This window comes from Denticeps clupeoides, unplaced genomic scaffold (assembly GCF_900700375.1).
Source record: "Denticeps clupeoides unplaced genomic scaffold, fDenClu1.1, whole genome shotgun sequence".
Classification (NCBI taxonomy): domain Eukaryota; kingdom Metazoa; phylum Chordata; class Actinopteri; order Clupeiformes; family Denticipitidae; genus Denticeps; species Denticeps clupeoides.
The window spans coordinates 334714-356004 of NW_021630092.1; the positions used below are offsets into that span (position 1 = coordinate 334714).

Genomic DNA, 21291 nt, shown 5'->3' on the forward strand with positions numbered 1-21291 from the left:
CTGCAAGGTTTATATGCCGGAATTCTGAGACTAAATTGAAGTGAACTGATGTATGAAAAATGATGCTGCAGGCGGAGCTGGACGTGGCCTTGAAGCAGAACGGCGAGCAGATGATGGACCTTCAGAACCTGGTGAGCTTGTTACTGCAGCGGAGAACCTGGTTGTCCGATTGTTTTCGTGTTTGTAAAAGTTTTTTTACGTGCAGCATGATAAAGACCTGCTCCAGGAAGTAAAGCGTTTACGTCGCTCTCTAGAAGATGCCGAGAGGCTCAGTCTGGAGACTAAAAAGGACTGGGCGTTCCTCCGCACAGACAACCTAGAGCTCCAGGAGAGGGATGTAAGGACCCCGACTGTCTGGGGAGCTGCTGGGGACGTGTCCCTCTGGTCTCCTCAAATCAGGACCTCTTGTTGGCCCCTTAGGTCAGACTGAGCGCAGATCACCAGCGTATGGAGGCGGAGCTCCGAGGTGCACAGGCGCAGTTGGAGGCGGAGAAGACGCGCTTCCGGAAGATGCAGACGGACCTACAGAAGGAACTGATGGGGGCGTTTGATGAAAACACGAAGCTCACTGCTCTGCTGGATGGAAAGGTCCCTAAAGGTAGGTTCTGGTTGAAGAACCTCCTTGAGCCTGACCACACCTGCAGCGTTGTCAGAGTGTGTGTGTGTGTGTGTTCAGGGCTGCTGGACTCTATAACTCTGGAGAGGGTGGTCTCGGATCAGAAGGCGGAGCTGCTGGCCGAACAGCAGAGGGCAGCAGAGCTCCACCAGCAGGTAGGGCTGACTCAGCACCTCAGCCACACTGGAAAAAGTTTCTTCAGCTTCTCAGAGGTTTTGTGCCTCTCTTGTGTGCTCAGGTGCAGGAGCTAATGGGGCAGCTGCGCAAGGTGGAGGCTGAAGGAGAACAGGTCCTGACTGTCCAGCAGGAGGTGCAGCGTCTGGAGCAGGAATGCTCCGACAGCAGCTGCAGGCTGGATGAAGCTCAGGCTGCAAACGCACAGCTAACTGAGGAGCTGCAGCATCTGCGTTCTGAGAGGGAGCAGCTGGAGGAGAAGCTGAGAGAAGGAGAGAGGAGGCGGGTGGAGGAGCTGGAGGAGCTGCGTTCTGACAGGGAGCAGCTGGAGGAGAAGCTGAGAGAAGAAGAGAGGAGGCGGGTGGAGGAGCTGGAGGAGCTGCAGTCTGACAAGGAGCAGCTGGAGGAGAAGCTGAGAGAAGAAGAGAGGAGGCGGGTGGAGGAGCTCCAGCGTCTGCAGTCTGACAAGGAGCAGCTGGAGGAGAAGCTGAGAGAAGGAGAGAGGAGGCGGGTGGAGGAGCTGGAGGAGCTGCAGTCTGACAGGGAGAAGCTTGAGGAGAAGCTGAGAGAAGAAGAGAGGAGGCGGGTGGAGGAGCTGCGTTCTGACAGGGAGCAGCTGGAGGAGAAGCTGAGAGAAGAAGAGAGGAGGCGGGTGGAGGAGCTGGAGGAGCTGCAGTCTGACAAGGAGCAGCTGGAGGAGAAGCTGAGAGAAGAAGAGAGGAGGCGGGTGGAGGAGCTCCAGCATCTGCAGTCTGACAAGGAGCAGCTGGAGGAGAAGCTGAGAGAAGAAGAGAGGAGGCGGGTGGAGGAGCTGGAGGAGCTGCACTCACATGTGAATTCCCTCAGTGCAGAGAGGGACCAGCTGCTGGAACAGCAGATGGTAGGAACTGTGGTCCACTCTGAGGATCTGGAGAGGCTGAGATCAGATGTTGGAGCTCTGACTGCAGAGAGAGACCAGCTGGTGGAGATGATGGAGGGGCTGAGGGAGGAGAGGAGTCAACTAAAGAGAGACCTGGAGGACAACCTGGACCAGGTGAGAGTAGGACCATATTCTGGGCTCCAGCAACCCTGACTAGGAAGAATCGTGTTTTCTGTGTATTTCACTTACAATTCCTGGAAGTTCTTCTTTTTCTCAGCAGTGTGTGGAGACTCAATCAGAGGTGCTGCAGCTGAAGAACCAGCTGTCCCCCACTCCCTCCCTGGCACAGGAGCAGGTGACAACCTTGATACTGAGTTTGATGAAGCTAGGCTGGAACTGTTCCTGGTGGAGACTTGCTGTGAACCTGTGTGTGTGTGTGTGTGTGTGTGCGCGCGCAGATGCAGCAGGAGCTGGAAGTCCTGAGACGGGAGAAGGAGCAGCTGCAGGCTGATATACAGGAGAATGTGGACATGGTATGGAATCAACCTGGAAAGAATTCACCCCTTTCAAATGTCGGGATCTAATAAAATGTTACCAGTGTGAATATTATCTTAATATTCCAGAGGCATAGTTTTATTATTGATCTTTTAATCCAGGAATGAATAAAATCTTTCCACAGACCACAAGGAGTAAATACAAAGATACCACCATAAAATAAAAAGATACCACCTGACCACCAGGCCTTCACAAGCAATGGAACAAATTGAATCATTAAGACTTTCAAAATGAACATGTTAATCAGTGAGGTTTTTAATTGATCAATATTTATTAAATAAATTGATTCTAATACTGCAGACATTTTACCCCATGTGCAGATGATCGAGAATCAGAACGAGCTGAGAGAGGCTCTGGAGAAGATCAGAGTCCTGAAAAAGCAGAAAGCATCAGAAGATCAGCTCAGAACATCTCTGCAGGACATGGAGCTTCAGGTAGGAACTGTACCATCAGGCTGAGTTGAGGAAATTCTGTTCTGTTTTATGACTACCTGTGTTTTCAGCTGGAAGAGCTACAGAAGGAACAGGACCGTCTTCTGCAGGAGCACAGTGAGGAGCTGCAGCGCCTGCATTCCGACAGGGAGCAGCTGGAGGAGAAGCTGAGAGAAGAAGAGAGGAGGAGGATGGAGGAGCTGCATTCATGTGTGAATTCCCTCAGTGCAGAGAGGGACCAGCTGCAGGAGCAGCAGATGGAGGGAACTGTGGTCCACTCTGAGGATCTGGAGAGGCTGAGATCAGATGTTGGAGCTCTGACTGCAGAGAGAGACCAGCTGGTGGAGATGATGGAGGGGCTGAGGGAGGAGAGGAGTCAACTAAAGAGAGACCTGGAGGACAAGCTGGGCCAGGTGAGATCTTCTGTTTCCTCCACATGGAGGAGTGGAAAGTGTGGGGGAGGATGTATTCTGAAGATGAGTTTATGGGTGGATACACACTAAAGGTGTGTGTTTGTGTTGAAGATCATACAGATACAGGGGAAACTGAAGCAGGTTAACCTTGTGAAGTCTGAGGGCCAGCAGGTGGTATAGACAGGCCTTTTGTATTAGTCTTTTCTATAAAGGTAGGAATCTAGAATTATTATTACGATGAATTATATAATTTTTTTTCCAAATACAAGAGTTATGAGCTGAGCTCCTTTCCAGGGTAGAGTGACCCTGCTATTGAAGTCAGTGCTGTTGTCCAAGAAAAAATTGTCCCGACATACGTATAGTGGTAGGAAAGTCCAAAGTGCAGTGTGGAGCATCTGTCTGTTTGGAGATACTGGAAAGTGCAGAATAGGTTTTAGTCCAGTGTCATGGTCTACACTGCATGTCCATTTGAAGATCCCTGAAGCTTTAGCCGTTATGGTGATTGTGGCTGTGGTGACCGGTGACCCTCTGGTACATTTCATGCTGGGTCGTTTTGTCAAGCTCATTGCCAGGATCCCTCTGGCGGTCCCTTCATTGGACTGGAGGTAGTCTGGGCGCTTGATTCAGTGCCTCGGAGAGAACGAACAGAAACCATGTCAGACTGTGGCATTTTACAGCTGGTTTAGAAATATGTGGCTATAGTGGTACAGTTGTAAAATAAAATAAAGAACTCTGGCTGCCGTATTCTGAACTAGCTGGAGTTTCCTTACTAGAACATCCAGACAGTAATGTGTTGCAGTACTTGGTGAGATAGAAAGGCTGTCCAGGGTGATGGTGTAGTCAGACATCTTACATCTGGCTGCAATTACGAGAGCTTCTGTCTTGTCAGGGTTTAACAGGAGAACGTTGGTGAGCATCCACTGTCTAATGTCCTTCAGACAATTCTCTATTCTGTTCAGCTGCTGCCTCTGGTCTGGCATTGCTGACAGATACAGCTGTGTGTCGTCAGCGTAGCAATGAAAGCTAATACCGTGTTTGTGGATGACGTCGCCTAAAGGTAACATGTATAGAGAAAAAAGTAACGGACCTAGGACAGAACCTTGTGGAACACCAAACTCTACTTTACTATGTGAAGACGAAACACCATTGATGTCCACAAACTGATATCGGTTGGTCAAATCTGAACCATTCAAGGGATGTTCCCTTAATGCCAATAACATTCTCTAACCTGGCAAGGAGAATAGCGTGATCAATAGTGTCAAACGCTGCACTCAGATCAAGCAGGACAAGCAGCGAGATGCGTCCCTGATCAGAGGCCAACAGCAGGTCATTAACCACTTTAACCAGCGCTGTCTCAGTGCTATGATGAGGTCTAAATCCCGATTTATATACTTCATGAATGTTGTGTCACTTATCGACATACAATTACAATAAAAACATTCTGATTCTATTTCATTATAGCTATCACATGACCACCATTTACATCTAAATCATGTCAAAAGGGTTCAGTGATGAACCTGTCATAAACCATGAATCACAATGACAATCACTTCACATGAAGTAATATTCATTCCAGATTCTTCTATTATTCTAAAATATTAGATTCTTCACCACATCAGGATCTACCTGAACAACTCACAGTTCTCTCCTTCTGCAACTACACGCAACCTTGTAGTAGCAATAGACAACCAACTCTCCCCAATTGTCCACACCACCCCACTGCTACGTTCCCTCCACTGGCTCCCAGTAGCTCATTAACGTGCAGCCCAGCGAGTGAAGAGAAACCCACGTTGCTGTAGGTCTGGTCGGTGCAGGAATGTCACATGATGCCTAGAGAAGTAATGAGGTATATAAAACGCATTATGTGGTGGCACTGTGAGGGTGGTGCTCTGTAATCTTGTGAACCACGCCTACTTTTGAGCCTACAACATGTAGCAAGGAAGAAAAAACAGTGCAATTATTATTATCTTTGTTTTTTTTAACCCATGATTGAGTGTTCTATTTGTCTCTTGGCTCATGTGCTGTAAGAAATTTGCATTATTTTCTTTCTCTGATCTTATTCTCTCAGGCTGAGGAGGCGGAGTCTCAACTTCAGTCCCTGCAGGAGAAACTCTCCCAGAGCTCTGATAACCTCTCTCTGCTGCAAGACCAGGTGAGGCTTCTACCGCTGCTGCTTCTCCTGACGTTTCCCCTCTCTCTCCTGTCCCAGCTGTAACCATCTCATGATGTCTCCTGTTAAGGTGCAGCATCTGACTGCTGAGCTGGAGTCCGTACGCTCAGAAAAAGAGCTGCTCTTCTCCAAGGATCTGCAAGGTGCTGAGGAGCTGCAGCGTCTGCAGTCTGACAAGGAGCAGCTGGAGGAGAAGCTGAGAGAAGAAGAGAGGAAGCGGGTGGAGGAGCTGCACTCACATGTGAATTCCCTCAGTGCAGACAGGGACCAGCTGCAGGAGCAGCAGATTGTAGGAACTGTGGTCCACTCTGAGGATCTGGAGAGGCTGAGATCAGATGTTGGAGCTCTGACTGTAGAGAGAGACCATCTGGTGGAGATGATGGAGGGGCTGAGGGAGGAGAGGAGTCAACTAAAGAGAGACCTGGAGGACAAGCTGGAGCAGGTGAGATCTTCTGTTTCCTCCACATGAAGAAGATGCATGCAGACATAAAGAAGCTTATGCTTTTAAATGTATTTTACTAGCTCCTACAGGCACAGAAGGAACTGAAAAGTGTCCACGCTGATGAGGGCCAGAGGCAGCAATTTGAGGCACAAGTAAGTGATTTATGGAGGAGTTCTGTTGACGTTTGTGACTCTTGATGAGACTTTTCAGTATTATTGTTATTGTTCTTGTGTGCCAAAGCATAGAGAGAACTGTTAAGATTATTTATGGTCTCTACAACGTAAATGCAAAATCCAAAAGAGGGCGTCATGGGAATGTCCTGTCAAATTTATTCTCTAATGTCTATCTCACCCAACTGCTTTATTGTGGAAAATATTGGTCTTGTCGGTCCCCTAATACTGTATCTGACGAGGAGGAGAAGAAAATTCACGGTAATGACGTCAACACCATGCACCAACCACAGAAAAAATAAAATGAACCCACTGCTTCTTCAGAGTCTCGTATGAAAAAGCCATGACGGTTGGTGGCGATAATGTTTTAGGGGATGGGTGGAAAAAGGCATGGGAAACAGGAGGTAACCTTTCCCCTTATGACGCCATAAGGGGACAAATTCCAGATCCGACCGTCTGAGCTGCAGCTCTCTGAACGGTGAAGCAGAACGACCAAAACACTCTTTACACCGACCGCCATTTCTAGCCACTGCAGGACCATAGACAGGCTGGAGGAACTCGTATTAATGTTCAATCATCTCCCTGCAGTCATTCCCTTTCAGATTTACTGCTATTAAATGCCACGATTTGTCAACAAAAACAGACAATTCAAATAGACACAGAACATTCAATAGTTGATAACTGTTGCTAGATGTGTTTTAGCATGTGGGTGGGGTGGGGCAGAGCACATAATAACCCACATAGAGACAGAACATATACAACAGTAGGCGGGCACATGCAAATTAACTCACACTATGGGCTTCAATCCGTTACATTATTTTTACAAGTTCACGCAGATACATGCAGCAACTGGGGGGAAACCTGTGAAAGAGTCTCACTCTCATCCTACAAATGATGCCCTTCTGGGCAACACTCGCAGCTCCTCAGCAACTGTGGACATTTAAACATCAACATCAGACTCGCTTTTTATTTATTTCAACCAAAAAAAATCCTAAAGCGTGTGTAGGTGCCTCATGCAGCTTTTACCTGCAGTTGTCCAGTGGCTGAATTGCGGAGATGGACCTGCCCGACACACTCGATTCTGAAGCAGTAGTCCTACACCCGTTTCCTTCAGCCACCTCTATTTCTAGTCACGTTTATAAGTGGGGGTTTCAGAAACGCAACGCGGGTGTGGAGAGGAGGAGGAGGAGGGCCGCTGATACACACAACCAAACAGGACGTACAACCAGCGCTTTTATTACAAGGAGCTAACCAACATGAAGGAAGGGGTGGTCCAGAGGGGACAACTCAAACACGCACAAAGCTAACAGGCTAACTCTGGCTAACAACAAGGGGCCCGTCACACAAGCAAAGGACACGAAGGAGATTCCCCCAACGGAGTAAGAACCTCCCGACACAGTAAGGGCCTAGCAGACCCTGGGGACCTCCTGAACACCATCTGGAGTCCCTTTTATATAGGTGGAGGTGACCAACGGGCAGATTTTCTGTGGAGCTGGTTGGCTTCCACTTCTCCCACGAAGTCCACCTAAATGAGACAGGGACACGAAAGCACAGCCAGCCAGGTACAAAATTCTAAATTGACACCACCCATTCACCCATAGGCCATCTCCTCCACAGTTGAAGTTGAGCTATATACATGTTAGACAGAACATAGTGAAACAAACCACGTTTCTCTGGAACCTGGTGCTACATGAAACATTTGAAGGATTAGACGATTACGTACTGACATGACGTGCACACGTGTGCGACGCAGACAAACTGGGCTACAAACAGGGGACACAGACAGTGCAAGAATAACATGTAGACAACAAGGACCCAGACAGCACAAAACGGGTGAAATGAATAATAAATGTGAAAAATAAAACCGTGCAAATATTGCTGTGCAAAATGGAACTTTAATAGATCATATATCGGAGGTAGTGTGAGTGCGTGTGTGCATGAGTGTGCAGTCTAGAGGTGAAAGTCCCTGAGTGTTCAGGTGTCTGATGACCTGTGGGATGAAGCTGTTCCAGAGTCTGGCAGTGAGGGTCCGAATGGTTCGGTACCTTTGTCCAGATGGTAGGAGGGTGAAGATGCATGTGAGGGGTGTGTGAGTGAGTCCAAAGTCCAAAGTGAAGTGATTGTCACACGTGACACACAGCAGCACAGCACACAGTGCACACAGTGAAATTTGTCCTCTGCATTTAACCCATCACCCTGAGTGAGCAGTGGGCACCATGACAAGCGCCCGGGGAGCAGTGTGTGGGGACGGTGCTTTGCTCAGTGGCACCTCAGTGGTACCTTGGCAGATCGGGATTCGAACCAGCAACCTTCTGATTACGGGGCCGCTTCCTTAACCACTAGGCCACCACTGCCCCTCTGGGAATTCGGTTCAGCGTCCTTCACAATGCTGGTGACTTTCCGGATTCAGCGTGTGGTAAATATCCGTTATAGAACCGAGAGACTCCAATGATCATCTCAGCTGTCCTCACTATCTGCTGTAGGTTCTTGCAGTCCGATATGGAGCAGTTCCCAAACCAGACAGTGATACAGCTGGTCAGGAGGCTCTCAATGGTTGTTCTGTAGAAGGTGGTGAGGATGGGTGGTGGGAGATGGGTCTCCACAGGAAGTAAAGATGCTGCTGGGCTTTCTTGGCTGTGTAGCTGGTGAACCAGGAGAGGTTCTTGGAAAATGAACAGTTTTATTCATAATATAAGCAGCAAAAATAATTATTTCGTTTTAATAATTAAGGCACATCATTTAAATAACATGTTAAAAGTAAAAGCTGGTATTTAAATATAAGCAATTTTATAATTTTTATAATCGGACTAGTCGTTTTTAGTAAGTGACTAGTCAACATAAGTCCTCCACTCTTTATCATCATCATCTTCTTCTTTGCTCTCAGGCTGAGGAGGCGGAGTCTCAACTTCAGTCCCTGCAGGAGAAACTCTCCCAGAGCTCTGATAACCTCTCTCTGCTGCAAGACCAGGTGAGGCTTCTACCGCTGCTGCTTCTCCTGACGTTTCCCCTCTCTCTCTCCTGTCCCAGCTGTAACCATCTCATGATGTCTCCTGTTAAGGTGCAGCATCTGACTGCTGAGCTGGAGTCCGTACGCTCAGAAAAAGAGCTGCTCTTCTCCAAGGATCTGCAAGGTGCTGAGGAGCTGCAGCGTCTGCAGTCTGACAAGGAGCAGCTGGAGGAGAAGCTGAGAGAAGAAGAGAGGAGGCGAGTGGAGGAGCTGGAGGAGCTGCGTTCTGACAGGGAGAAGCTGGAGGAGAAGCTGAGAGAAGGAGAGAGGAGGCGGGTGGAGGAGCTGGAGGAGCTGCACTCACGTGTGAATTCCCTCAGTGCAGAGAGGGACCAGCTGCAGGAGCAGCAGATGGTAGGAACTGTGGTCCACTCTGAGGATCTGGAGAGGCTGAGATCAGATGTTGCAGCTCTGACTGCAGAGAGAGACCAGCTGGTGGAGATGATGGAGGGGCTGAGGGAGGAGAGGAGTCAACTAAAGAGAGACCTGGAGGACAAGGTGAGATCTTCTGTTTTTCTGTAAATAAGCTTGAATAAAATTGCTTTTGTAATGTGATCGCATGGTTGTAAACATGGTCCCTGTGTGGGTGGAGTTTACCTTCCTCTATTGCTCCTGCAGCTCATCCCAGATGGTGAGTGTGTTTAATGGAAAGGTGGGATGCAGGGAATGTTCTTCAGCTCTTCATATATCAGCCAGTGCGCACCAGCTTGTTGTTAAAATGAACACACATGCTAATGCATTGAAAGGATGTTGAGAAAATGGGAACAATGTCCTGGACGCATCATCATCAGTGATGAAACCTGGGCTCATTGGGGGTTTGGGGTCTTTTAACATCAGACCCCCTTGCCCAGTCGACCCATCTGAGGTTGATCAGACCCCAACTTGTGAAGTGACTGTCGTTGTGATACACAGCAAGCACACCACACGAAATGTGTCCTCTGCATTGAACAGTGGGGACGGTGCTTTGCTCAGTGGCACCGGGATTCTATTCAGTCAGTAATCCTACCTGCCCACTCTGGCCTTATGGTGCTGCTGGATCTTCAATGACTTGATAACTACTACATTCCATCTTCTAAACAGCACTGACCGGGAGCTCGGACACCTCAGTCAAGTTAGCAGTGAGTCCTGTGTCCGACAGACATTCATAGAACGTCACTAAATGTTCATTAAACCTAAACCGTTCAAATAAAACCCAAACCCTGTTACCTACGGCTTTCACAATTGTGAAAGTGCATGATGGATTTGCACATGTAGTTTGCCAAAACCAGGCAGACTGACCTGGTTTTAAACCACACCAACAATAGGCCCATAAGCCAATCAGAAACAGGGAAGGGGCGGGACTTTGAGCTTTTCTCTGATATTACTGGACCAGGAATAGCTGAGTGACGAGGGAAAAGGATGTCCCTACATTAATGTTTTTTTTTCCCAAATCAAATGAGACAAGCCTTCAATCTGTCAGTTATTCACCGTCACCGCACTTCCGGGTTCACAAGTGCAGCGCCGCGCAATTACATGAACGCAGAATGTTTTATATTATGAGTAGGTGGACTGTTGCTGTCCCCGGCTGCCCAGTCTGTCCTCAGTGTTCCTCACGAGTCGCAGAACGCAGGATGGAGCTGGAAATTAGTCTGGTCGAGCTCGCACGGGAAATAAGCGGCCGCTTTATACTTATTTCACACATAACCCAACTAGTCGTTTTTATATCCTACTATGAAAATATCCACCATACTACTAGTCCTCCTCTCTTTATCATCATCATCATTATTATCTTCTCTTTCAGGCTGAGGAGGCGGAGTCTCAGCTTCAGTCCCTGCAGGAGAAACTCTCCCAGAGCTCTGATAACCTCTCTCTGCTGCAAGACCAGGTGAGGCTTCTACCGCTGCTGCTTCTCCTGACGTTTCCTCTCTCTCTCCTGTCCCAGCTGTAACCATCTCATGATGTCTCCTGTTAAGGTGCAGCATCTGACTGCTGAGCTGGAGTCCGTACGCTCAGAAAAAGAGCTGCTCTTCTCCAAGGATCTGCAAGGTGCTGAGGAGCTGCAGCGTCTGCAGTCTGACAAGGAGCAGCTGGAGGAGAAGCTGAGAGAAGAAGAGAGGAGGCGGGTGGAGGAGCTGCAGCATCTGCAGTCTGACAAGGAGCAGCTGGAGGAGAAGCTGAGAGAAGAAGAGAGGAGGCGGGTGGAGGAGCTGCAGCATCTGCAGTCTGACAAGGAGCAGCTGGAGGAGAAGCTGAGAGAAGAAGAGAGGAGGCGGGTGAAGGAGCTCCAGCATCTGCAGTCTGACAAGGAGCAGCTGGAGGAGAAGCTGAGAGAAGAAGAGAGGAGGTGGATGGAGGAGCTGGAGGAGCTGCGTTCTGACAGGGAGCAGCTGGAGGAGAAGCTGAGAGAAGAAGAGAGGAGGCGGGTGGAGGAGCTGCAGCGTCTGCAATCTGACAGGGAGAAGCTGGAGGAGAAGCTGAGAGAAGAAGAGAGGAGCCGGGTGGAGGAGCTGCAGCATCTGCAATCTGACAGGGAGAAGCTGGAGGAGAAGCTGAGAGAAGAAGAGAGGAGGAGGATGGAGGAGCTGCCCTCACATGTGAATTCCCTCAGTGCAGACAGGGACCAGCTGCAGGAGCAGCAGATTGTAGGAACTGTGGTCCACTCTGAGGATCTGGAGAGGCTGAGATCAGATGTTGGAGCTCTGACTGCTGAGAAAGACCAGCTGGTGGAGATGATGGAGGGGCTGAGGGAGGAGAGGAGTCAACTAAAGAGAGACCTGGAGGACAAGCTGGACCAGGTGAGATCTTCTGAGTTGTAGACTGGCGCAGTGGGATTGATTCATATCACACACATTTTTTTTGTGTCTGTTTTAATAAATCAGATTAATTGAAAATGGACTTCATTTAGCAGGTCAGATGTTTGGTTGGGATAGTTGATTCCAACTTGTGTTTAACTTCACCTTCCAGATCCAGAGAGTGAAGGAGCCGCAGTTCTCAGACCCCAGAGCACTGGTGAGTGGAACCAAAATCATACGAGACACTAGCATGTTGATCACACACATGGTGGGAAATGGCATCATGTCTGGTTCCTGGGTGGGTTTTTCGTTACGTTCCTGAGGAACTGGTTTCCCAAGACTTCCCATATGATCCAGCTCTATGCTTGGTTGGCAGTCTCCAGTCTGTGGACAGAAGAGTTCAACCTCAAAACCTTTTAAGAAACAAGATGTTGACGTGTGAGAAGGTCCTGTTTTTGACTCTGCTGACCTCTCCCTTCCCAGGCCAAGAGCTCTGAGGACTCCGCCCAGATGCTGCAGGTAGGCGGAGTCTTAGTTCCACCTGGCTGCCCGCCCTCATCTGCTGGTGAAACATCTCCCCCTGCTTCTCTCCTCCAGGTGTGTCTGCAGCATTTCCAGGTGCTGCTTGACCGCTTGACCCAGGTGAACGATGAGAGGAGACACGTGATTGCGCTGGAATCTCCAGACCCTGCCGAGCGCGGCTTCAGCATCTCCCTGCTCCGCCTGGTGCCCAGCGACCGACGGGCCGCGTTCCTCACCTTTACACACAAGCTGAGAGACGTGGGCCAGTATCTGTTCTTCCGGGGGGTAAGACCTCCCACCACATGGGCTTCTGGATTTATTCTTCCGATTGTGCAGGGATTCTGCAGATCCTTAAAAAACGTCAAGGCCTTAAATATCATTAAAAATGGCAAGTAGCCCTGAAATCTAGAAAATATAAACGGAATCCAGAGAACGCTTCTCCATCAGGGTCCCAATTCTTATGGTGCTGAAGTAGGTAAAACGACGGTGCTTTCAAGGAAGAAGGAAGAAAATCATGTTCTCACGCTCTGCCACGTCTCATGCCGAGGACGCCAGTCCATAGCCATTACCACAGATAATTGTTTTAAGATAACAACCTTCACAGGTTATTCCATACGTAACAGAACAAAACTGATGCCCATTATGCTGCACCCACTATCAATGCCGCCTGGCAACAGCCCGTTAATTCATCTGAAAAAGCATAATAGCGTTACTTCAAAATAATAATACACGACAGAATAAATATAAATGTGCTAATTCTGGTATTTCCTAATAATAATATTAATAACTTTTATTTAAGTATGATCCGTAGTATTTAATGGACGACTAAATCTTAAATGTACAAGCTACCTTATATATGCTAATAATACGTGTTGGTATTAAATAACACCGCTAATTCCTTCTGCTGTGCTGGCTTGCAGCAGTACAGGTAACATGAGTCTGTTAACATTGTCAAAGGCTGAAAAATAGCCCATTTGGATGGAAAATTAACAAATAAAAGGATATTTTCATTTAGAAGGCGTCTCGCCCTCACAGCGTCTTCCGAGACTAATGTTGGCGACCCCGACGCAGGGTCTTAAATTGATCTAATTTTTATATATTATAACACCTGTTCTTTGTGTGATACTACGATACTAAATGTATTTATCAGAAGGGACGTCTGAACTCATCCAGACTTTTACATCAGAACCAGTGAAATAGTGTTGTGCTCTGATGTGTTTCTGCCTGTAGGTGGCGCTGCGCAAGCTGTGTCAATGCTACATGGGCCGCGCCCAGTCCGTGTGGCAGCAGGGTGTGGACAGCTTTGAGCAGAGCCAGCTGCAGGACCTGCTGTTGCGGAAATCCACCTGGCCTGGTGGAGCCCCCGGTCTGCCCCCACCTGAACTGCAGCAGCTGTGGGTCCAGAGGCTCCGCCTCACGCTGGACCGCAGACAGCGGCACCTGCAGGTCCACTCCTCCCCGCCCTGTTACAAGCCGCGGTCCGCTCGCCCGGTCCGGAACACTGACCGACCGGTCCTCGCTGTCCCCCGCAGGACATGGAGCAGGTGGTCCGGAGGCTGGCGGTGGCGGTGGACGCGTACGAGGGAGACCTGTCTGCGGAGCAGCTGCGGCGGGGACGAATGGCAGAGCGCCTGAGGGACCTGAGCAGCGGGGACGTTCAGGACTCCAGCGCTTATCAAGCGTTTCTCCTGACTGAGACAGAACGGGCCGCGTCTGCGGCGTCTACACAGCGAGCAACATACCAGGTAATTACTGTGTGTGTGTGTGTGTGTGTGTGTGTGTGTGTGTGTGTGTCTCAGACATCATTTCTGGTTGCGTCCTCTGGTTCAGTTGTGGCGTGATGAGCTGCAGCGTGTTGGTGCTGCCCTGGACTCCGCCCGGTCTGAAGCTCAGCTGTGTCTGTCGGAGCAACGCAGTGAAACTCTGGGCCTGTTCAACACCTCAATACAGGAGACAGTAACACCGTCCACAACCCTGCGAGACAAGCAGGGACTCCGAGAGCAGCTCCAGCAGGTACACACACACACACGCTGTTCTTCTGCAGCTCACTGGTGGTGGTGGTGGCGGCACACACACTTCTAGTATCTTCCATTCTCCGCAGGTTCTAGATCAGAAGCTACGTCAACTCATGCAGGATCAGCATCTGTCTGCTCAGCTGCAGGAGAAAGAACAGCTGATCCTGGCTCTTCAGGAGCAGCTCACGCAGATGCAGGTACTCGCACAGAAGCACGCACAGTCAGCTGTGCTGCAGGCGGACATGTTTAAGAGTGTGTGTGTGCTTCATACATACCCAGTCTGGAGCTGCACTGGAGGAGATGAAGAACCAGCTGGTCCAGATGGAGCTGGAGAACACACGCATGAGTGCCAACCACCAGAAGGAGTGAGATTTTTTTACACACACACACACACACACACACACACGTATGTTTTACTCATGTCTGTGTCACCCTGTAGAATGGAGCGTGTGAACGTCACTCTGGAGCATAAGGAGGATGTCATTCGCAGTCTGAAGGAGAACCTGAGGAAGAACCTTCAGCAAGAGGAACACTCCTGTCAGTGTCATGGTCCTAATTCCACCGTTCTTCTGCTTCCTGATCAGAGTTTCAACATAAACTTAAAAAGTCTTAAATTCACTTTTCCCAAATTAAGGCCTTAAATACCATTAAAAACGACAAGTCACCTTTAAACCGAGACTTGAAGGGTCTTAAAACACAGCAGACCCGATAAATCTGTTAAACTCAATCAACATGAAGGCATCATCAGGGCGTCTCTCTGTCTCTGTAGTTGTTCAGGGGGACGCCACACATGGACCCCGGATCCCCAGCACAGAACCGCACACTTGGAGAGGTAGCTGTTGCCACGTCACTCGCCGGGATTTCATCGCTGAAATTAATTTTTAATGTGCGTGTTTTGTGCGTGTGTGTTGTGCGCGTGTTTTTGTGTGTGTTTTGTGTGTGTGTGCGTGTGTGTGTGTTGTGCGTGTGTGTGTGTTGTGCGTGTGTGTGTGTGTTGTGCGTGTGTGTGTGTTGTGCGTGTGTGTGTGTTGTGCGTGTGTGTGTGTTGTGCGTGTGTGTGTGTTGTGCGTGTGTGTGTGTTTGTGCGTGTGTTGTGCGCGTGTGTGTGTTGTGCGTGTGTTGTGCGCGTGTGTGTGTTGTGCGCGCGTGTTTTTGTGTGTGTGTTGTGCGCGCGTGTGTTGTGCGCGTGTTGTGCGCGCGTGTGTTGTGCGCGTGTTGTGCGCGCGTGTGTTGTGCGCGTGTTGTGCGCGCGTGTGTGTGTTGTGCGCGTGTTGTGCGCGCGTGTGTGTGTTGTGCGCGTGTTGTGCGCGCGTGTGTGTGTTGTGCGCGCGTGTGTGTGTTGTGCGCGTGTTGTGCGCGCGTGTGTGTGTTGTGCGTGTGTGTGTGTGTTGTGCGCGCGTGTTGTGTGCGTGTGTGTGTGTGTTGTGCGTGTGCTTTGTGTGCGCGCGTGTGTGTGTGTGTGTGTGTGTGTGTGTAGCCTCGTTTCCAGCCAGCAGGAGGAAATCACTAAATGGCGGCGTCGTGCCTATAAACTGCGGGAACACAAAAAGGAGGAGCCCCTCAGCTGCCCCCCCGTCACCAGACACGCCCCTCGTACGCCCCCCAGACACGCCCTCCCCGCCTCGCCCGTGCGCCGCCCCGCGCCTCTGACCGGCGCCGCCCTGCTCAACTCCCCCAAGAGCCGCTTCTTCGACCTGCCGCCCACCGCGCAGGCTCCGCCCATCACGCAGCCCCGCCTCTTCTTCGACAACTCGGCCCTGGGCGCGGTCGCAGGTGAGCAGCCGACGCCCGCGAGGAGCACCGAGGAGCCGCGCCCTGAGGCTGCCCAAGAGGGTAACGCGGTGCATTCTGGGTACTTTCACTGAAGTGGTGATTGGGGTTCTGATAAAGTGACGTGATTGTCATGGTGAAGCACAGCACACAGTGACACGGTGAAACGTGTCCTCTGTATTTAACATCACGCTCGGTGACAGTGGGCACCATGACAGGCGCCCGGGGAGCAGTGTGTGGGGACGGGGCCTTCATCAAGGGGACCTCAGTGGCACCTTGGCGGGTCGGGATTCGAACCCACAACCTTCTGATTACGGGGCTGTTTCCTTACCAGCTAGGCCCCCACCACTGCCCCCGGGGGCCCCCACCACTGCACCACCACTGCCCCCGGGGGCCCCCACCACTGCACCACCACTGCCCCCGGGGGCCCCCACCACTGCACCACCACTGCACCCGGGGGCCACTAGACGCTTCTGAAGCCCACAGAGGGACTGTTTTTGACGTTTTCTCTTTTGTCCCCCCGCAGGGACGGGCATCAGCGCCGCCAGGAAGGAGGAATGGTGGCCGCTGTCCCCGCGCCAGGCCAGAGAGGTGGAGAAGTGTGAAAACCAGTAACTGTCCTGTCCCGCTCGGCCGCGCCTTTTTACTGTTGGATTCGTGTGTTGGAACTGAATAAATATTTTGTTTTTACCTGCATGAGACTGGGACTGAATAAATATTCCACATTAACGACATATTACGCAGCAGCACACTGTTAAATGCAGAGGACTCGTTTCACTGTGTGTCAGGGGCCCGGGGGACCTTCCCGTTACCTGCTACTTTACTTTACAGGACGACACCAGCGATTCTCATTCAGTTTCTATAGATTTGGAGTTAAAAACTCAGAGCCCTGATCAGGCCAAACTTGTCAGGAATAGAGCATGCTGGGAATTAAGTGCTATATATATATATATATATATATTTTTTTTTTATTTGTGCGTGTGTAAGTGTTCGATTCATATGAAATACTTTTTGACCAGGGACACCACTGTCACCGGCGTCCCAGTGTCCTGGTTAATGGAATATTAGAATAAAGCAGATGAATTCCAGATCCTGGCGATCAGTCCGGTTCTCCAGTAAAATGTGGTAAAAGGACGGCTGGGCGGTCCGGTCTCGCTCGGTTCTGTGCGTTTCTGCTTGGAATGCTGGGAATTTTTTCAGTGCAGAGAGCAGGAAATTACACTTCCTGCTTCAGGTTTTCATCCAGATGTGAGAGGGTCTATCCTGTGTGTGCTGTGTGGGGTTCAGTCACCACCACCACCATCATCATCATCACCACCACCACCATCATCGTCATCATCGTCACTGATTCAGGAATCACCACAACATGTTCATCTTGATCCAAAGGGCTGGTAGTAGCCTAGTGGGTAACACACTCGCCTATGAACCAGAAGACCCAGGTTCAAATCCCACTTACTACCATCGTGTCCCTGAGCAAGACACTTAACCCTGAGTGTCCCCAGGGGGGGACTGTCCCTGTAACTACTGACTGTAAGTCGCTCTGGATAAGGGCGTCTGGTAAATGCTGTAAATGTAAATGAGGTTTTCTCCCCGTTTTACTGGTGGTCAAATGTCCATCCAGCTGGAGCCAGTGTGGTTCATGTCCATGTCTTCTAGCAGCAGAAGAAGACTTCAGGGTGGGGCGCAGGTGAAACGCTCTTCTGATCTTCACTACGCTGCCCTGAGGCTTTTCCCATTTTTACGTTGTGTTTTAACTCGTCCTGCCGTGCGTGTGTTTAATTCGCTTGTGCATTTGTGTGTTCTGAATGTGGTTGTGTGTGTGTGTGTGTGTGTGTGTGTGTGTGTGTGTCAGAGTCAGACGCTGATCGATTCAGTCACACCTGTTGGTTTGTGTTCCCTTATGCATCATTACCCACAAACACACGGTCACGCCTACAGCATACCATACACACTCACACACACACTCACACACACACACGGCGTAAAGTTAGATAACAGACCGGACTCCGCCTCTTATATAAAAGCGCTCGCCGTTTCTCAGAGGTGGAATGTGATTGGCTGTTCAGTGCAGGCGAGGAACAGGCCACGCCCAACTCATCGCTAAGATCTTCCATAATCCAGAATGTTCATCTGAAACCAGCAGAAGGTCCTGTAGGCATCTGGTACTACGTTCTGCAGGAACTAAATAACGTATTTGAGATGTTATCTCCAGCAGGGAGGAGTTTATGTGTTTTATGATATTTTATTTTACTCTGTGTCCTTTTATGCCTGGACGGCCCGCTGGTCCTCGAGAAATAGGACCAGTTTGCTGGTAGAGGAGAAGCCTGCAGAAGCTACGGTTGGGCTGGTACGGGACCTTCCATGTAGGGTGTGGCCACGCCCTTGGCCCCTCCCATACTGGGAAGGTCAGTGGAGGCTTTAAATGGAGCGCTGCAGGTCCTGCTGCTACCGCGGTCTCAACGTTCCAGGGTCCTTCGGCCATTTCTTCTGATCTCCTGTGAGGATGCCCAGCAAGAGGAAGAAGAACAAGCGGCGTATGAGGAGGGTGGTGAGTAGATGGAGCTCCAGGAGACGCGTGTCCTCAGGAAGAGCTGGACTGGTGTAGAACACGAGTAAACGTGTGTGGTGTGAAACGGTGGGGTTTGTGTGGTCAGATCTTGGTCAGCTGGTGGTGTGTTTGGAGGGGCTGCGTTCCTCAACACCTCCAAACACGGCCTTCTCCTGCATTCCCACCTAATCACGAGCTGCCTGGAGCTGGACGAAGATGTCTGTCTCTGTCTGTCTCTGTGTGTGTGTGATTTCCATCACTGGGGAGCTTCTTATCTCAAAGAGGTTCCTCCCTCATAAAAATAGAACAAGATGGTCGGAACCCACGAGCACAGAGGAGAACATGAACCGAATGTGAATATGGTGCCCAGGCTCGTTTTCTGCTGCTGCTGGATGTGATTTTTTGGGGGGGGGACATGGGGTACAGGAGAAAACTGGTGTGTCAACATCTACACACACGTTGTCCTGGCAGAGATGAGAGTTCCTGGTGCCTGTAATGCGGTTCTAATGCGATTATCATGATTGTGTTGAGGGATTTTGGCTGCACTGTCCACTGATCCGCTCATCCGGACCCCTGCCACCCCCACCCCCAAAACACCCAGCACCGCCCTATCAGCACAGTTCTAGATGTCGAGTCCTCCTGTACATTCAGCTCTTCTTCTTCTTCTTCTCTCTCTGTGGGAGCAGCAGGCTCAGAGGAGGCTTCTTGAGGAACAATATGCAGCTTCTTCTCCAGCTAAAGGGGCTCCTGGGCTGCGAGCCGTCTCCGCCCCACCTGTCTCCAGGTGCCCCCTAAAGCCCCCCAAGACAACATCTGCCAAGCCTCACGCTCCAGGTCCAAAACTCATCAAAATACCACAGGCGGAACCATTTAAGGATCCAGAGTTAGATCAAGGAACAAATAAAGAAGAGTCTCTGAGTGAAGTGACTGAGGTTAAAGAACCGGAGTTTCCCCTGAATAAAGTTACAGAATTCGAACCAGCTGAAGAGCCAGAAGACCTTACTCACACAGAACTTCTGGCAGAAGCAGCTGCAGAACCAGAATTAGCCTTTAAAAGCATAAAACCAGAAGAAACCACCACCACAGAACCAGAACATATAGAGCTAGAAACAGTTCTAGATTCAGAGGTGGTTAAAGAACCAGAAGAACAAGTTTTAGGTCCACAACTAACAACTGATGAAGGTCTAATGTGCTTTAATAAAACTGAGCACGAACAACTGGAACAGGCAGCTGCTCATTTAGAACCAGAAGCAGCAATAGAATTTGGAACAGTTGAGGGAACCAAGTCAGAACCAGCAGCTGATCCGGAACAACCAGAACCAGAACTGGTTGCAGAGCTGGAACCACCGAATGAACCAGGAAGCACAGCAGATCCAGAAGCATTACTGGAAGTATGCATTCCAGAGGTGGAACAGTCAGAGAACACTTCCAGTCCACCTGCTGAATCAGAGGTAAGTGTGTGTGGTGTGTGTGTGTGTGTGTGTTGTGTTTTTGATTGATTGTCTGGATGCAGTTGCAGGAACATGTTGGATCAGGACTGCATGCTGAATATGCTGAGTTGGTTCCACAGACCTCAGCAGATGCTGCAGGTGAAACCTTCCTTGATCATCTAGAGGATCCTGCAGCTGCCATTCCAGTAGCTGTGGTGAGGGTTTGGAAGATGTTTAGTCAGAAGCTGGACTTTTCTTCTTGTTTGTTCCTGTGATGAATGTAGCAGATATTTGAAGGTTCTTTTTTCTGAATTAAATCATCCAAATCTCATCTGGTATCACAACCACAGGTTGTGGAACCAGAGGTTCTTCAGCAGGAATCATCAGTGTCACCAGAACCAGAGGTTCTTCAGCAGGAATTATCAGCATCACCAGAACCAACGATTCTTCAGCAGGAATCATCAGTGTCACCAGAACCAGAGGTTCTTCAGCAGGAATCATCAGAGTCACCAGAACCAGAGGTTCTTCAGCAGGAATCATCAGTGTCACCAGAACCAGAGGTTCTTCAGCAGGAATTATCAGCATCACCAGAACCAGAGGTTCTTCAGCAGGAATCATCTGTGTCACCAGACCCAGAGGTTCTTCAGCAGGAATTATCAGCATCACCAGAACCAGAGGTTCTTCAGCAGGAAACGGCTGCTCCAGTATGTATGACCATTAGTGGATAACTAAGGCAAATAAGTTTTAATCACTATACCAACCTGTCCAAGAGACACGACTGCTTTGACACCTTCTGTAGGGTTACAGCACATTTTGTCCCCGTGGGACACGTCCTCAAATTCAAGACTGTAAGGACACCCAGAGAACGTGTGATATGGACAAAGAGAATTGACGAGTGTTAATGGTGCTCACATGGAGCAGCAGGTTTAGACCAGATCTCATCGTGGTTCTGTACCAGGAACCGAAAGTCAAATTCAGATGTTCCCTCTGTTGTATAGATGTTAAGTCTATTGTCCCTTCATGATACCTTCATGTACCTCCAGATCTCATTCAAGCTCAACAAGTTCTTTTCCGGAACAAATCAGTGTAATTTTAGAAGTAATAAATGTTTCCGGGTCGCTCATCTGATGGCATCTGATGGTGTTTCTGTCCTCAGGTGGAGGTTTTGGACTCTGGAGCAGCAGGTCTGACTGCCGACGTCATGACCTTTGACCAGTGACATTTTGAAGATTTTTACAGAAAGTCCCTTTTCATTTTGTGAATAAACAAATTCCGCATTTCTTTGTTCCATCTTCACGTAACTACTGTGAGTTTAGCGCCACCTGGTGTGCAGGAACTCTTCACAGTTCCACTTTAATAAAGGAAACCATCTCCACTTGGTGTCAGTCTGGTGGCTTT

General features: G+C 49.7%; 2 protein-coding genes across 4 annotated transcripts in view; both read left to right on the forward strand.

Annotated features, from left to right (window-relative positions):
• The window catches only part of LOC114783322 (centromere-associated protein E-like), a 32277-nt gene extending 16182 nt beyond the window's left edge, over positions 1 to 16095 (forward strand). Inside the window, exons 22-50 of the mRNA XM_028968746.1 lie at positions 72 to 131; positions 206 to 337; positions 421 to 598; positions 677 to 771; positions 855 to 1126; positions 1334 to 1823; positions 1927 to 2004; positions 2108 to 2182; positions 2525 to 2638; positions 2707 to 3048; positions 5117 to 5200; positions 5289 to 5660; positions 5741 to 5812; positions 8715 to 8798; positions 8889 to 9335; positions 10618 to 10701; positions 10790 to 10887; positions 11272 to 11611; positions 11781 to 11825; positions 12092 to 12127; positions 12206 to 12415; positions 13361 to 13576; positions 13663 to 13875; positions 13961 to 14143; positions 14232 to 14342; positions 14425 to 14510; positions 14585 to 14779; positions 14915 to 14977; positions 15623 to 16095. Coding sequence (XP_028824579.1) covers positions 72 to 131; positions 206 to 337; positions 421 to 598; positions 677 to 771; positions 855 to 1126; positions 1334 to 1823; positions 1927 to 2004; positions 2108 to 2182; positions 2525 to 2638; positions 2707 to 3048; positions 5117 to 5200; positions 5289 to 5660; positions 5741 to 5812; positions 8715 to 8798; positions 8889 to 9335; positions 10618 to 10701; positions 10790 to 10887; positions 11272 to 11611; positions 11781 to 11825; positions 12092 to 12127; positions 12206 to 12415; positions 13361 to 13576; positions 13663 to 13875; positions 13961 to 14143; positions 14232 to 14342; positions 14425 to 14510; positions 14585 to 14779; positions 14915 to 14977; positions 15623 to 16010 — 5163 coding nt within the window. The 3' untranslated portion in view covers positions 16011 to 16095. The remainder of the gene's footprint in view (positions 1 to 71; positions 132 to 205; positions 338 to 420; positions 599 to 676; positions 772 to 854; positions 1127 to 1333; positions 1824 to 1926; positions 2005 to 2107; positions 2183 to 2524; positions 2639 to 2706; positions 3049 to 5116; positions 5201 to 5288; positions 5661 to 5740; positions 5813 to 8714; positions 8799 to 8888; positions 9336 to 10617; positions 10702 to 10789; positions 10888 to 11271; positions 11612 to 11780; positions 11826 to 12091; positions 12128 to 12205; positions 12416 to 13360; positions 13577 to 13662; positions 13876 to 13960; positions 14144 to 14231; positions 14343 to 14424; positions 14511 to 14584; positions 14780 to 14914; positions 14978 to 15622) is intronic.
• Positions 16096 to 18066: 1971 nt separating this feature from the next.
• On the forward strand, positions 18067 to 21268 carry LOC114783351 (DNA translocase FtsK-like). 3 transcript variants are annotated; one of them, XM_028968796.1, is made up of 5 exons: positions 18067 to 18463; positions 19150 to 19914; positions 19977 to 20108; positions 20244 to 20597; positions 21050 to 21268. In XM_028968796.1, exons 1-5 carry the CDS (start codon positions 18419 to 18421, stop codon positions 21110 to 21112), a joined length of 1359 nt encoding a protein of 452 aa, XP_028824629.1. In that variant the 5' UTR covers positions 18067 to 18418; the 3' UTR covers positions 21113 to 21268. The 3 variants fall into 3 exon arrangements, with proteins under 3 accessions (XP_028824629.1, XP_028824630.1, XP_028824631.1); XM_028968797.1 differs by having other exon boundaries at positions 20034 to 20108; XM_028968798.1 differs by having other exon boundaries at positions 20244 to 20582; positions 21078 to 21173.
• Positions 21269 to 21291: the final 23 nt, after the last annotated feature.